This window comes from Culicoides brevitarsis, chromosome 2, assembly GCF_036172545.1.
Source record: "Culicoides brevitarsis isolate CSIRO-B50_1 chromosome 2, AGI_CSIRO_Cbre_v1, whole genome shotgun sequence".
Lineage (NCBI taxonomy): Eukaryota > Metazoa > Arthropoda > Insecta > Diptera > Ceratopogonidae > Culicoides > Culicoides brevitarsis.
This window is the reverse complement of record NC_087086.1, coordinates 35,573,036-35,588,008: the sequence shown is the minus strand read 5'-3', so window position 1 is coordinate 35,588,008 and position 14,973 is coordinate 35,573,036. Positions and strand designations below refer to the sequence as shown.

Below are 14,973 nucleotides of genomic sequence, written 5' to 3'. Positions count from 1 at the left end.
TGATTAATGCTCCTCAAAAATTCACACAAACCGGTGCGGAAGAAACACAAAATCTATCAGAAAATCATGATGCAGCAACAAGAACCACTCAGCGTCATCGAAGAATAAAAAAGAGGTCTACTACAATTTTTTTTTGCAACCAAACTTATCAAAAGAAACTCTTTAAATAATATAGTAGTAATTTTAAAATAAATAAATTAAAAAAAAAACGTCAGTTTAGTGAATGCAATGACAAAACAACAAAAAATCAATCAAATATATGTATCAAATAACAATAAATATATAATAATATTAAAAAAAAAATAATAATCACATTTACCACAGAAACGGATATTATTATAATTAATTACAAAAAATACTCATTTTTTACAAAATATATAAAAAAATAAGTAACCTCATATATTATACTACAATTAAATAATTAATTTAAAAAATAAAACACGTTTCGGCCAACAAAATTTTTAAAAACAGAATCACACAAACACACAAAGACACGAACACATTTTTGGAACAATTTTCAAGAAACAAACATCATTTTTAATTATTAATTAAATATATTTATTAATAAAACGTGAAAAAAAACTGAAAATAAAAAATATAATTATAGATTTTTTACCAAAAAACTAATAAAAAAATAAATTTTCTAAAAAAAATGTGAAAAACACAATAAAACATAAACATGTAAAGTTATTTAAAAAAAAATAAATTCTAAGTAAATAAATAAAATAAAACTTTCGGTGCCAAAAAAATAAAATTAAAAAATTTTTATTAAAAATTTTTGTTAATTCTTATATTTATAAAGAATAAAAAAAATATATATATGATGGACAGAAAATTATTATTATTATAAAAAATGAGTATATAAAAAAATAAATGTAAAATTATATAAATAATATAAAGGAAAGATAAATCAAAAAATGATTCTTTTTAGTGTCAAACTACTGTTTAACCTTTAAAAACAAGAAAAAAAAATAGAATCCTTCAGTACTTTAATTATTATTATTAAAATCAAGAACATGAAGAACAAACATAGATAAATAATAATTAATTAAAAAAAATATAAATAAACAACTGAGATGTTTAATGTGTATAAAAAAAATGTAGTTAGAATATTTTGAAAATTAAAAATTTAAAGTAAATAAAATTAATAGGAAGTGAAAGTTAATTTTTTTTAATTATTTTAATTTTTACTATTTATAAAATTTAAAAAGACTGAATATTTTTGAGTTTAAATATTCGCGAAAAATAAAATATAAAAAAAAATCAAAAGTAAAATTTAAAAAATAATAAAATCAAATATTAAAATTAATTAATTTTTTATTTAATATATTAAAAAAAATAATTTTAAATAAAAAAATATCCGGTCTTCAAACTATAACGTTACTTTTTATACAACATAATAAATAAAATAAATATCATCAAATATACTTCAAACACTAAGAAAAAAAAATATTTAAAAAAGAAACATAGAGAGCTACATAAACGAGAAACAAACAAAAAATAACATATAAATAGTTAATAATTATTATATAGATTTATTAATTTACCTAAAATTAAATTACTTTTTTATAAATAAATAAATATGAATTCAATTTTAACATCGAAATAGACGAATTTAATAAACAACAAAAAAAAATATTTAAAAAAAAACATCAAATCTTTATCAATAAGTTACATTAGTTAGTTATTACAACATATATAACATTGTATATTTATAAATAAAAAAAGTTATGTTTAAATTTTAACTTTAATTTAAAAATATTTAATATATAATGATTATTAATTATTATCACTTTAAAAAAGGGTTGATTGAACAGAAGATAAACAATATTCGAATTTATTATAGTCAATTTAAAACACACTCAAAATATAATAAAAAAAGAATAGTATAAAGTAAAATAATAAACAGCAATCGTAAAATTATATATTTTAAATTTATTAGTTTTTTTATATGATTGTTAAAAGAAATGTTTATAAAAATAATAATATAATTATTAATTAATTATATTGATAAAAATACATAAAATATAATAAATACAAATTTTCTTAAAACAAAAAGTCATCAACTCGTCGTCAACATATATCAAGCAATTAAATAAAAAAAAACAGAATTCAAAATAAAAGTTTAAAATCTGCTGAGAAGTAAAAAAAAATAATAGAAAACACCAGAAGTTAAAATTTGAAGAAAAGGAGGATTATTAACATTAATTAGTAAGATAAAACTAAAAAAAACAAAAAATATTAATAATAAATGAATAAAGCAGATGTAGTTATTATAAAAAAAATGTTTTTCGTGTTTTATTATTATTACAGGACAAGTTTAATAATTTTTTAAAGTTTTTTTTTATAATTAATTTTAAAAATTAAATAAAATATTAAAAATATAAAAAAAATAATTAATTTAATTTTAATGTATTTTATAATCATTTTATTTTGTTATTTTGAAAAATAATTATTTAATAATTTTTTTAAATTTTCCTTTATTATAATTTAAAGAGTTTTCAATAAATTTTATTGTGTCTATTAAAAATTTGAAATTGATATTAAGAATTGAAATATATATCATTTCATATTAAATTAATTAATTAAATTAATAATATAATTTAAAGTTATTTTAAAAAAATATAAAATAAGTGAATTCAATAAAATTTTTAACTTTTTTATTATTTAAATTTAAATAATGTTCAACAATTTCCAAGTGTTTAATTTTGAAAAAAAAATTATTTTATGATTTAAAGTTTAAAAATAAATTTTTTAAAGCATAAACTTATTTTGTATTTTTTTTAAATTTATTTATAATAATTATTTATTTATAAAATTATTTTTCATTATTATTTTAAATATATTTTTTTTCTGAAATAATAAATAAATTTTTTTTTACTTATTTATTTATATTTATTTATTATTTTTTAATTAATTAAAAAAAATATTACAAATAATTATTTATTTATTAAAAAATTAATTTATTAAATTAATTTTTAAAGAATAATTTTATGTAAATAATAATTTAATGATTAATTTTTGTCATATTTTATAAATTTTAATTTTATTTATTCTTTATTTATTTAATGTAAAAAAAAAACAATTTAAAATTACTGAATAATAGTCTTAATAATTAATTTTGAATTTTTAATATATTTTTATAATAAAAATAATTTTATATAATTTTTATTATGTTCAACGAAAATATTTTCCTTAAAAATTCAAATAAACTCATGAAAAACGAAACAAATTTCACAACTTCAACGAGTTCCCCCCTTTTCCAAAACATCTGATAGCACTCATTTTCCTCGCATCTACCTTGCCAACCACTCGCCGAGGGGAAATCCATCTAGGGGTTGCATTCCCGTACACATCGACACGGTACCATGGGGTAGGTTATTATGAAAATCCTCTTCACACAGCACATCGTACGTTGGAAAAATAGAGCAAAAAAAAAAGTTTTTCCCATTATTCCACACACATTTCGGTGCGTTGTAGTCAAGTAGCTGCAAGGAGCAGTCGTTGTCGCGCGCTCGCTAGAGCAAAGTCAGCTACGGAGCGAAAAAAATTCTATCTATCAATCAGTCTTCGTTTTGTCACCGTCTCTATCGAACGTTATAAGTTACAAGTTCCGGGTAATATATATCAGTAGCAGCAGCGGCACTTATTGTATTTCATTCTCCCTTTTATTCTCTCGCACACACACGGAACAGACCTCATAATAGACACATAATATGTAATAATAACGAAAAAAGGGTACGAAACTTAACATATGTGCTTGTAAATCAGCGTGAAAAACAAAAAATACCGAAAAAAGTAAGAAAATTTCGTGAAAAGTGAAAAAAATAATAATTTCCCACACAAAAAAAGGCTTAAATTCTTCCACTTGAATGAAAAATCGTTTTGTTTATTCAACTCAACAGCAACAACACATAAACAGCAACAGCAACAACAACAAAAATATACAATAAATCGATAACTGATTACTTTTCAGACACATAATAACAATACGACGAACATAAAAGTATGTGCTCGCCCAGTATGAATAGTGCTCGGTATGCACGCCAAAACCGACACAAGGATGGAAAATCAATCAATTTCATTTTATTTATTGTAAAATACATGAACAAGATTATTTTTGTTAATTCAATCGAATCGACGAATTTATTGAAATTTGATTGATTTTGACCTAGAGAATTAATTTCCTGTTTTTCCGTCGTTTTTCTCAAGCATTCGTGTGTGTGTTTCATGGTTTGATGATGATGATGATGAATTTTCCCGGGAAAACCTGAAAGAGGAAAAAAATCAATATTAAAGATTTTTTTTTCATATGTAAGGCTTAATTCAAATTTCAAGAAAAAATTAAAAAAAAAACAAGTGAAACAAAAATTAATTTAAAAAAAATCTAAAATTATTGATCTTATTGAAATTAAAAAAAAAATAATAAAATTTACATATAAAGTTAAAACAAAGTTTTAAATCATTAATTTAGAACTTTTTGCGAAATTTTTCTATATTTTATTATATTTATATTCCTCAAATTTTTTTATATTTTTAAAATAATTTCAAGTTATTAAATAAATTTGATTTTTAAGATTCATATTCTAAAAATAAAAAAAAATACAAAATGAAAAATATTTTAAATACTATTAAATTCATAATTTAAAATATTAAAATTAAAAAAAAAACAAAAAAAAAATCATAATAAATAAAAAAATATTTTTTGAATAATATTTTATAACCAAAATTTTTATTTTTTTTATTATAAATGTTTAAAAAAAATTATACGTTAAATTTATTAAATTTAAATTAATAAATTAATTTATAAATTTATAATTATTTTTATTTTTTTTATTATTAATTTTTTAATTTATTATTTTTATGAATTTATATAAAAAAACTTTAGAAAAATTTCATTATTATTTCTACAATAATAATTTAAAATTTTAATTAAATTAAATTAAAAATTTAATAAAATTAAAATTAATTTATAAAAATAAATAATTTTAAAAATATAAATTTTAATAATTAAATAATTATTTAGTAAAAATTTCTATTAAAATTTGAATTTTTATTGAAAATTAAAATTATTGGATTGAAATTTAAAATTTAAAAAAAATTTTTTAAATTATTTTAAATTATACTAAAAATTTCAAATATTTTTTTCAATTTGCTTCAAGCATCCTAAAAAAACATAAATAATATTTTTTTCCATAATTCCAAATATTTTTTTTTTTGACGCATCGACACTCCCATTTTCGCACCACAAACAACAAAAAATCATTTTTTGTCCCAAAATTTTCGCCTGGTTTATGTAAATTATATTTCCATTTTCTGTAAGCAAAAAAAAAACAAAATTCATCAACAACAAAAAATAATAATAATAATATTCTAGCAAGAATCCTTTGTAATTGACCTACAATATAAAAGTTTGTACATAAAATAACATTTTGTACATAAACATCGCGCTCCGTTCCGTTCGAGCTGCGAACCCTATTATCACTTATATACTCGAAACCTACGGAGAAGCAAAAAAAAAACTCGGCAACGCAAATTCTCCCTCTCTCTGACAAGCCCAGTTATGTGCTCGTTTTGTGTGCAATGCGTCGTCGATGTCTGCGAACGCAGCAGGAAATTCGTCGTCGTCGTACGTAGCCCTCAGGAGACTATCGCTGATACTGACGGTTTTTTGTCTGTTTCGCTGTGCTGCATAATAATCATCATCATTATCGTGTCATATACCTTCCTCGACGACGACGACGACGTGCACGGAGACCTTATAAGAGCTACTTTTGCGTTGCGTCAGTGGCGTAGATGTGTGTAAAAAGTAAATGTGCTGTAATCGCGTGTGTGTAGCTTCGTAGGGAGGCATGATTTGGGTAGAATTATTGACATTTTCTACGCATCCTCGATTACATTTGTCGCGCATCACGTGTACTTTATGTGAGTGCGAACACGGAGCCTACATGGGGAAAAAGTAAAGAATTTTTCTATTATTCTGGATGGATGGACGAGTTTGCTGAACACACACACACACACGAGAGTGCAAAGAATTCAATTTCAAGTTTTTTTTCGGAAAAAAAAATTATGCGACGGCACCCATATGAAAGTGCGGCAAGAAAAAGAAGTTTTTCACTTTAAAAAAAAAATAAGAAGTTTGATGACTTTTTGCCATTGAATGGCTTCAATATTTTTCTTGTGTGTTTTTCACGAAAAAAAATGTTTTTAATGTTGAGGAATTGATTTTTCGATTTAATTGGAAAATTTACTAAAATTATTTTTAAGGCTGATATAATTTTCAAAAGTTTTTTATATTAAAAAATTTTAATATTTTCAAAAAATTTAATTTTTTCATTTTTTTCAGAAAATATTTTAATTTTTTTAAATTTTATTAAATAAATTTTAATTCAAAAATTAAAATATTTAAAAAATTTAATAATTAAATTTATTAAATAAAAATAAAATTTTAATTATTTTTGAACAAAATATTTAATAAATTTCAAATTTTTAAATTTTTTTAATTTTTTTTTATTTTTGAACTTTTTCTAAAATTTAAAATAACATAAATTTAATAAAAATATTTAACTTAAAAAATTTGTAAGATTTATATTTTTTTATAACTTTTTTAACATGAATTTGATATATTTTAAAATTTTATGTAAAAGATGAAACTCAAGTTTATATTAAATATTTTTTAAAAAATAAAAATAAATTTAAAATTAATTTTGAAACTTTAATATAAATTTCAAAATAAAAAAAAATCTAAAAATAGTATTTGAAATTTAAAAAAAATTACAATAAAAATCTTATTAAATTTATTAACTTTTTAATACAAATTTCTATAAAAATTCAAAAATAAAATTAATTATTATTTTTCAAATTATTTTAAATTAAATTTATTGTTTAGCTTAATTAAAAAAATTAATTAATTAAAAAAAAAAATAAAATATTTTATTGTAAAAAAAAAATAAATGTAATTTAATTAATTAATTTTTTTTTTATTAATCAATCGACATTAAATTACCTAATTAATAAAAAAATTAATTTAATTAAATAACATTAAATTAATAAAAAAAAATAAAATTTAATTAATTAAATAATATTTATTTTTATTAATTTATATTTTAATTAATTATTTCATAAATAAAAATTATTTAAAAAAAATGAAACATTTTTGAAAATTGTATCAGCCTTAATTGTAATAAAAAGCTCGCAAACTTTTAAACATTGTAACTTTTTGAATCAATTTCATAACATTTAATTATTATATTTCCCTCGCCAGATTCCGAGTGGTAGTAACAACACGAAAAATGTACGTCACGTGACATAAATATCGATTATTGTTAGAACGTGATCTCCGCTTTCCATGCAACATGAACTAAAAATAGACTCTTTCTCACTCAAAAAATGAAATAAAATGAAGTACAAAAAATATTTCTTCTGAGAATGTAAAAAATAAAAGTTTTCATTAAAAAAAGTGGACAAAAAAGAAAAGTTTCCGAGAAAAAAAGAAGAAAAGAGAAAATGGATTGTTACAACAACTACATCGATTACCGAAATGGTCCGAATCCTTACATGCATCCCTATCACCATTCGTCGCTGCATCCGTCTGCCCTGCGTTACGGCGCCTCACATCCATCGCATCATCATCCCTTCGCTGCCCGTGGCTACGGCGGCACGAACAGCAGCAATTACGGCAATTATTACGACACGTACCATCATCGCTCGTACTATCATCACCAATATTCGTCCAACGGGTACAATCATCCCGCATCGATGCCCCCGTCGCCGTCGCCGCACTACCAAAACAGCTATGCGAGTTTGCGAGACGGTTTCGGCAACAGCAACGGCAACTTAATTGGCGGTAACGAGAATTATCCCGGCGGTTATTACGGCGGACAATCGACATACGGCGCGCCATCGAGTGCAGCAAATCCATACGAAAATTTCCGTCAAGCCAGTTATCATCATGCGATGCCGCCCTACCATCGAAGCGGGAATTACTTCAACAATTCCGAGAGCAACTTTTACGCTTCCGAAAGTTTTGAGTCGTCGTCGCCGCATCATCAGCAAACGAATCCATCGACGCCGTCGTCAGCGGGAACGCCCAAAAGTGCGTATGCCGATGAATTTCCGGCGTCTCCAGCAGTGGCAAAGACCGAAAAGGAGGTAGAAAGTAGTAAAAATGCGTCGCCAGATGCGGCGGGAACGGGATCGAGTGCAACGGAAATGGCAACGAGTGACGCGACGACACCCAATGTGCATCCGCCACAATCTCCCATGACACCAAACTCAACAGGTAAGCAATGAATTGACTCGAATTTGCATTTTTTTGGTTAGAAATCTGAAAAAAATTTAAAGAAATTCATTAATTTTAATTTTAAAAAATAATTTTCTGAAGAAAATTTCAGAAATTTATAAAATTTTTCATTGATTGAAAGTACAAATAGTCAAAAAATTATTATTTTTTTTTTTGTTCAATTTAATTTTTTTCAAATTTAACTACTAAAAATATAAAAACTTCGCAGCTTTTGATCAAAATATTTAAAAATTCAAAATTTTTCTTTCATACTCATATTAAAAAATTTATTTAAACCAAAAATAACACAAAAATAAATGAACCAAAATTAAAATGCTTTGAATATTTTTATAAAAACAATTTTATTCTTTCAAAAATACTTTAAAAGAAATAATAATTAAAAATTTTTAAAAATGAAAAAATTAAATTAAAGAAAAATTAACAACGAATTTAAATAAAATTTAAAAATTTAATAAAAAAATAATTATTTAAATTAATTGAAACCAAATTTTTTTAAAAAGTTTCTACAAATTACTGCAAAAAAATCAAAAATTAAATTTTAAAATAATTTTTTCTTAAATTATTCTTTTCAAAATAAATTCTTTGAAAAAATAATAATTAATTTTTAAAATTAAATTAAAACTCAAAATTAAAAAAAAATATAAATAAAATAAAATTAAAATTTCTCTTAAAAATAATAAAATTTAATTATTTTACTAAAATTTAAAAATTATTTAATAATTTAAAATTTATTTAATTTTTTTAATTAAAATTTTGTTAATTTTTTTTATTTGAAATTTATTTTTTTTTTAATAAATCAAAAAGTTATATCATTATGGAAAAATTTTAATTTTTGACTAAAAATTTTTAAAATTTTGTCCTTCTTTGCAAAGTTTTATAAAAAATTCTAAAATTTTCATTCAAAAAATATTTAAAAAAAATCGTTTTTTATCTATGATTTAAAAAAAAAAGTGAAAAAATTTCCTTTTCTTGACAAATTTCTGCAAATTTTTCACAAAAACCTGCCAAAAATTACTTAAAAATTTAAAAAATTCCTCCGCTTTACCGATAAAAACAAGTCCCGTCATCACCATTGCGCTATCTTGCTCGCAAAATATGACAAATGGTGTGTCGGCGCCAATATTTACATTCCTTAGCGTCTATGCCCCGTTGCTGTAAATGTGCGGAGACATTAAAATATGTTGTTCACAGCGCGAATGAAATGAAAAAAAAAGCTAGAAGAAATTTGTGTTCAACAAGTTCTGTGTTTGTGTCTATAAATTATTCATTATTTCGTTTATTTTTCCATTCTAACCTCGTTTTATTATTATTTTTTTGTTATTTTTGGCAGCAGAGCAACAATTCTCCGATAATTATTTAAAAATATTTTTTTTCTGACACTTTTCCAGATTTGAGCAACAGTACAAGTGAAAGTTTTTGCAATAACAACAAAAATCGCCGACGATCGCAGCAGCGAAATGAACGCGCGACGTTAATGAGTCGGAAAAACAACAACGGAGCGATGGTGAGTAAAGTCATTCATTATTTACCGTTCATTAACCAGGCGTCGCCACTCGTGTCGTGCTTTTCAAAACTTTTTCCTCGTCTTCGTTTTCGTCTTTAGCAGTGACACAAAGACACTTGTTGAATCGTCGAGGACACATCGCCTCCCCATTTATTTATTTTGTGAGTGATTGAATGCCTTTCGACCGAAAATCCGAAGGAAAATTGGCGCCTGTTTGACAAAAAATTTTCCCATTTGACGACTTTTGAAGCGGCAACACATCAAAAAACGAAAAAAAAATCCCATAAAAAGAATTTACACGCCTTTTAACTCATTCACGTTGGTTGGGTCTCCGTTTTCCGTCGCACGTCACACACGAAAAAAAAGCCACGTAGGTGCGTACGGCAAAAAAAGAGGAAAAAAAAAGAAAATTCTAGGATACGAAAAAATATTACACAGTAGCAGCATAAATTTTTCTCTTGGCTGTATCGATTTTGCTCGCTGTGCGAGTCGGATTGAAATAACAACAAAGGAAAAACCATGCCTTGCCTTGCCTTTATGTCATTTTCGGTTCATGTATCCCTTCTATATACCGGACGGCACATAACTCTGACGTACATAAGGGAAGATCCATGCACAATATTATTTTAAAGAGCGAGAGAAAGAGAGAATTTTCATACAATTGCTCGTACGGCGCGAGTTCATGTGTTCGTTCGTGCTTTCTTTAAACAGGGATTAGAGTGGAAAATGTTTTTGGCGTGAATAATTTGTTTTTATGGGAATTTTTTGGGTTGAAATGTGGCTTCAGAAGTCGTCAAAAGGAGCGTCAATCGTTCAAGAAGGAAAATTTCGAACCTAAAAATTTAATTTTTTAAATTAAAATGTGCTCAAAAATTTTTTTTAAGTCAAAAATTGACAAATTCGAAAACTTACGTGAAGAATTTTTTCTTAATTGGCTCATTTTTTGTCAAATGCTTTCTAATTCGGCTTGATTTTTGACTCTAATGTCTCAAAAAGCTTCATTGAGTTACTTAAAGACTTAATTTTCAATAGATCTGTACTTAAAATGGGCTTCAGTGCTCTCATTTTTTTTCATAAATTTTGACTTTTCTAATTGAAATCTGTCAAAACAAATATTTTTAACGCAAAATTTTTTTTTATTAATTTAATTTTAAAACTTACCTAAAATTTGTTTTGTGCCCTTCTTTTATGCAAAAAAAATTATTTATTAAAAATTTTCTGAAGTCTGAGCATTTGAGGTAAATTTTTTGCCAAAGAATTAAAAAAAAATAATTTTTTCTTTAATTTCATTAATTATTTTTTTATTACGAAAATTAGCTTAAATATGTTCAAAAACTCAATTTTTTAATAATAAAAAAAAATATTTGAAAAATTTTTAAAAATAAAATTTTATTAACATAATTTCTATTTTAATTTAAAAAATAAAAATTTCTGTTCTAAAAAAAATAATTTAAATTAATTAAATTAGTTAAACATTTTTAAGACTATTTTATATTTTCAAATTAAAAATTTTAAAATTAAAAATAAAATTATTGAAAATTTAGAAAAAAATAAATTTTTAATTTTTTTTAATGATAATTTTTGAAATATAAAGTAGTCTTAAAAATGTTTAACTAATTTAATTAATTTAAATTATTTTTTTATTTTTTTTTATTTTTTTTTTTAGAACAGAGATTTTTATTTTTTAAATTAAAATAGAAATTATGTTAATTAAATTTTATTTTGAAAATTTTTTTAATTTTGTTCAATTTTCAATTTTGTTTATTTCAAAAAAAAATTATTTCATGACTTACCAAAAAATTCGTAAAAATCAATAATTTCGCTCATTTACGACAAATTAAACTCCAATTAAGCCCTTTTGATCTTCATAATTTTCATCACAAAAAATCATCCTGCCAACCAAAAATCATCTCAACATGAATCGCGGATCACTTCACAACATTTAACCCAAATTCAATTAATTAACTTTGCTCTTCGCAACAAAAAAAAGCTAATTTGACACTCCCTATCTCCCCCGTATTTCGCTACAAAACCCAACTTCTACCCAAAAGTCGGTACGAACAAAAGCTTCGAGCTCCGTACACGAAATTCCTCTATATCGCCATCACGGATACTGCCTCGAAAGTACATAACACAAGTATTTATGTGGTACATAGAAGGCAAAAAAAAAATATAATAATAATAATAATAAAACACTCTGCTGCTGCTGCTTGGTTGGGAAAATCGATAAAATAGCAAAAATAACAACAAACCTCTTCTTCTATGTACTCCGCTGTATTTAGTTTCAATCCCTGTGCGGCTGTTATGTACAAAACGGAAAGCACATAAAATAAACTCAACGATGATCAATCAATAATGCCGACACCAACGATGTGTATGTGGGAGCCTAATTTCGTGTAATTTCGTTGGGAACGTTACTAAAATCGATCGAAGGATTTTTTTTGCGGAAATCTCGTCCCTGGAATTTTCCTCTTGTATGTAAACTCTTTTAGTTTACGTCATTGTTTCGTCTAGATGCGAGGGCATCACTCATTTTGTATACGTGAAATTACGACATTTTTACCGCATTTCGAAGAAAAAAGGCGGTTTTATGCGGAAAATGGCGTCTTTTGGTTTGAGGAGTATCAAATTGTGAAATGAGGAGTATTAAAATGTGAAATATTAGATTTTGTCTCAAATTTCATAAGGCTTTTATGGAATGACTTTGAAAGTTGAAATAATAAGTTTTAGACAAGAGGAGTATGAAATTGTAAAATGAGGAGTAATAAAATGTGAAATTGCAAATTTTTTATTTTGGGCTTTGAAAAATACGAAATTGTTAAGTAAAAATTCAAATTTTTTGATGCATATCGATAAAACTTATTCCAAGAAGTATTGAAATTTGAATTGAGGAATACTAAAATGTGAAAAATTCAAATTTTGAAACAAAAAAATTAGATCTCTTAGAATCAGGAGCTGATGAAAAGGTAGAAGAATGAGGAGTACTAAAAAGTGAATTGAGAAGTATCAAAAAGTAAAATATTAGTTAATAGATCAATTTTATAAGCGTCTTGAGGAGTATAAAAATGTTTCGTTAAAGTTACAGAAATTTTAAATTAAATTTTTGACTTAATGAGGAGTACAATATTGTGAAAAGAGGAGTACAAAAATGTTATTTAACAAAAAATTCACCAAAATTTTCGTTCAAATCGTTCAATGGCTTGATAAAAGAACCATCCGAATAATGAGGAGTATAAAAATGTAAAATGAGGAATACCAAAATGTGAAATTTTTACTTTTCAGATTGAAAACAGAAGTTGATCGAACTTAAAAATTATTCATAATAGAAAGAAAAATCTTTAGAATCACGAGAAACAAAAAAGAAGCTTTTTAAATTTTGAGGAGTACGAAATTGAGAATTTCAAGTTTTAGATGGAAAATTAAATGTCAATCTATTAAAAAGACTTAAATTTTGATAAAAAAAATTTTTTGAGTCTCAAAAATTATGAAAACATTAAATTTTTCTTTACTCTTGAGGAGTACAAAAATGAGAAAAATTCGAAAAATTTAAACTTTTAACCTCAAAATGCGATCAACTCGAACAAAACTACTCCCAAACCTCGTTTTTTTGAGTTATGTAATGACGATATGTTATTATTATTATTTATCACTTGCCTCGTAATACATCATTTGCCACCCGAAAAGCACTGTACGAGCGTGAAAATTGTTGATGGCTTGTTCGATGCATACGACGACGACGACATTTTAGCGCGCCTAGATTGAGACACATGGAAATTCAAAAAAAAAGGAGACGATAACGCACCAATACACTGACACACAGCGAATGCGTGGGAGTTTTCGTACACAAAAATCCATATTTCATGAATTTGAATGCCACTTGTTGAATTTCGTGTGTTGTACGTGGCTTGTACGTGCGATGTAACGACCGAAAAAAGGAGGAAATGGGTTTTTCATGTAGCTTCGTCGCAGGCACGTCGTTCAAAAGTGCTCTCTATGGAGGTTTTTGGCTAAAAAAGAGAATTTTACTTTAGATTTTGTTGAAATTTTTGGTATAATTACCTCTCGTAAGGGAACGAGTAGAGCTACTTTGCACCATAATTGCCCAGTATCCGATGAAATTTTCCCCGCAACGACGGCGCATGATCAATATTGCGCTCTCAACTCATTCCACGTCCTTTTTTCGTGCTTGAATTCACTCACGACACGAGTTCCCTGCGATTTTGTGTGGCATGGAAATGAAATTGCTTTCAAATTGTCTCAATTGTCGTTTTTTTCTGTGTCTTATTATTTCAGATAAATGATCCGTATGAATTCACTGACGAGTATAATAACGCCGCATCGTCTCCCAATGAATCAAGAGTGCCAAATAACGAGTGTAGCTCGCAAGCGTGGATGCATCAAGGTGTACAAGTAAGTTTTAACGAGTTTTTTTGCGAAAAAAAGTTTTAATGAGATGCCTTTGTTCGTAGAATACGCACAAATGGATGCGAGGACATCACCACAGCAACAACAAGAAAGGGCTTCCGATGTCCGATCTCGAGCTGCTTCAATCTTCGTTCGAATATGGGTTTTACAACAACAACAACTACGCCTCGCATGACGCGTATCGACGGAAAATGAGTGAAAAACATTTTATTTCGGTAAATTTTTAAATTATTTTTTAAAAAATCTCTTACCTGACCATAAAAATCCTTCAGGATGGGCCTAATAATGACGTTGTGCCAGCTAAACGAACGAAACGACGACGAAGGGACAACAATCCCGAGGTATTTAGCAGAAAAGTTGCCGAAGAAAAGCTTGAACGAAAGCCGCCAGAGGTAATTTTTATCAAAATTTAAATTTTTTTTTTGAAAAATTTCAATTTTTTTCTTTTTAGCCTCCATTAACTCCCCTTCCCGGCTTCCAAGAAGCCTTCGGTTCGACAGAAATCGGTCGATTTTCCGATGCATTCTTCAATGTTCTCAATTCCAGTCCGTATTACGAGCCAAATAACGAGTCCGACATTGATACTTTGAGTCCCCAACCATGGGAAGCAGGCGATTCCCTCGAAGGACCGCATTTTAATTTACAAGTTGGCGCCTCCTTTACTCCAGTCTACGATAATTACAGTGCTGACGGATCACCACTCGACAATTATTTTAGCGAATTATCGTGTAACGAATTTTAA

The 14,973-nt window shown here is 25.5% G+C and overlaps 1 protein-coding gene across 1 annotated transcript; it reads left to right on the top strand.

Annotated features, from left to right (window-relative positions):
- The first annotated feature begins 7,506 nt into the window (after window positions 1–7,506).
- Window positions 7,507–14,973, top strand: LOC134829027 (uncharacterized protein DDB_G0283357-like). Its single transcript, XM_063842020.1, has 6 exons — window positions 7,507–8,281; window positions 9,691–9,806; window positions 14,100–14,216; window positions 14,276–14,446; window positions 14,504–14,623; window positions 14,683–14,973. Exons 1-6 carry the CDS (start codon window positions 7,507–7,509, stop codon window positions 14,971–14,973), a joined length of 1,590 nt encoding a protein of 529 aa, XP_063698090.1.

Excerpts from the sequence above, each read along its gene's own strand:
- LOC134829027 (XM_063842020.1), top strand. The coding sequence starts at position 7,507 with ATGGATTGTTACAACAACTACATCGATTACCGAAATGGTCCGAATCCT. Across the intron at positions 8,282-9,690 it reads CATGACACCAAACTCAACAG|ATTTGAGCAACAGTACAAGT; the intron begins GTAAGCAATGAA and ends ACACTTTTCCAG. Across the intron at positions 14,624-14,682 it reads TTGAACGAAAGCCGCCAGAG|CCTCCATTAACTCCCCTTCC; the intron begins GTAATTTTTATC and ends TTTTCTTTTTAG.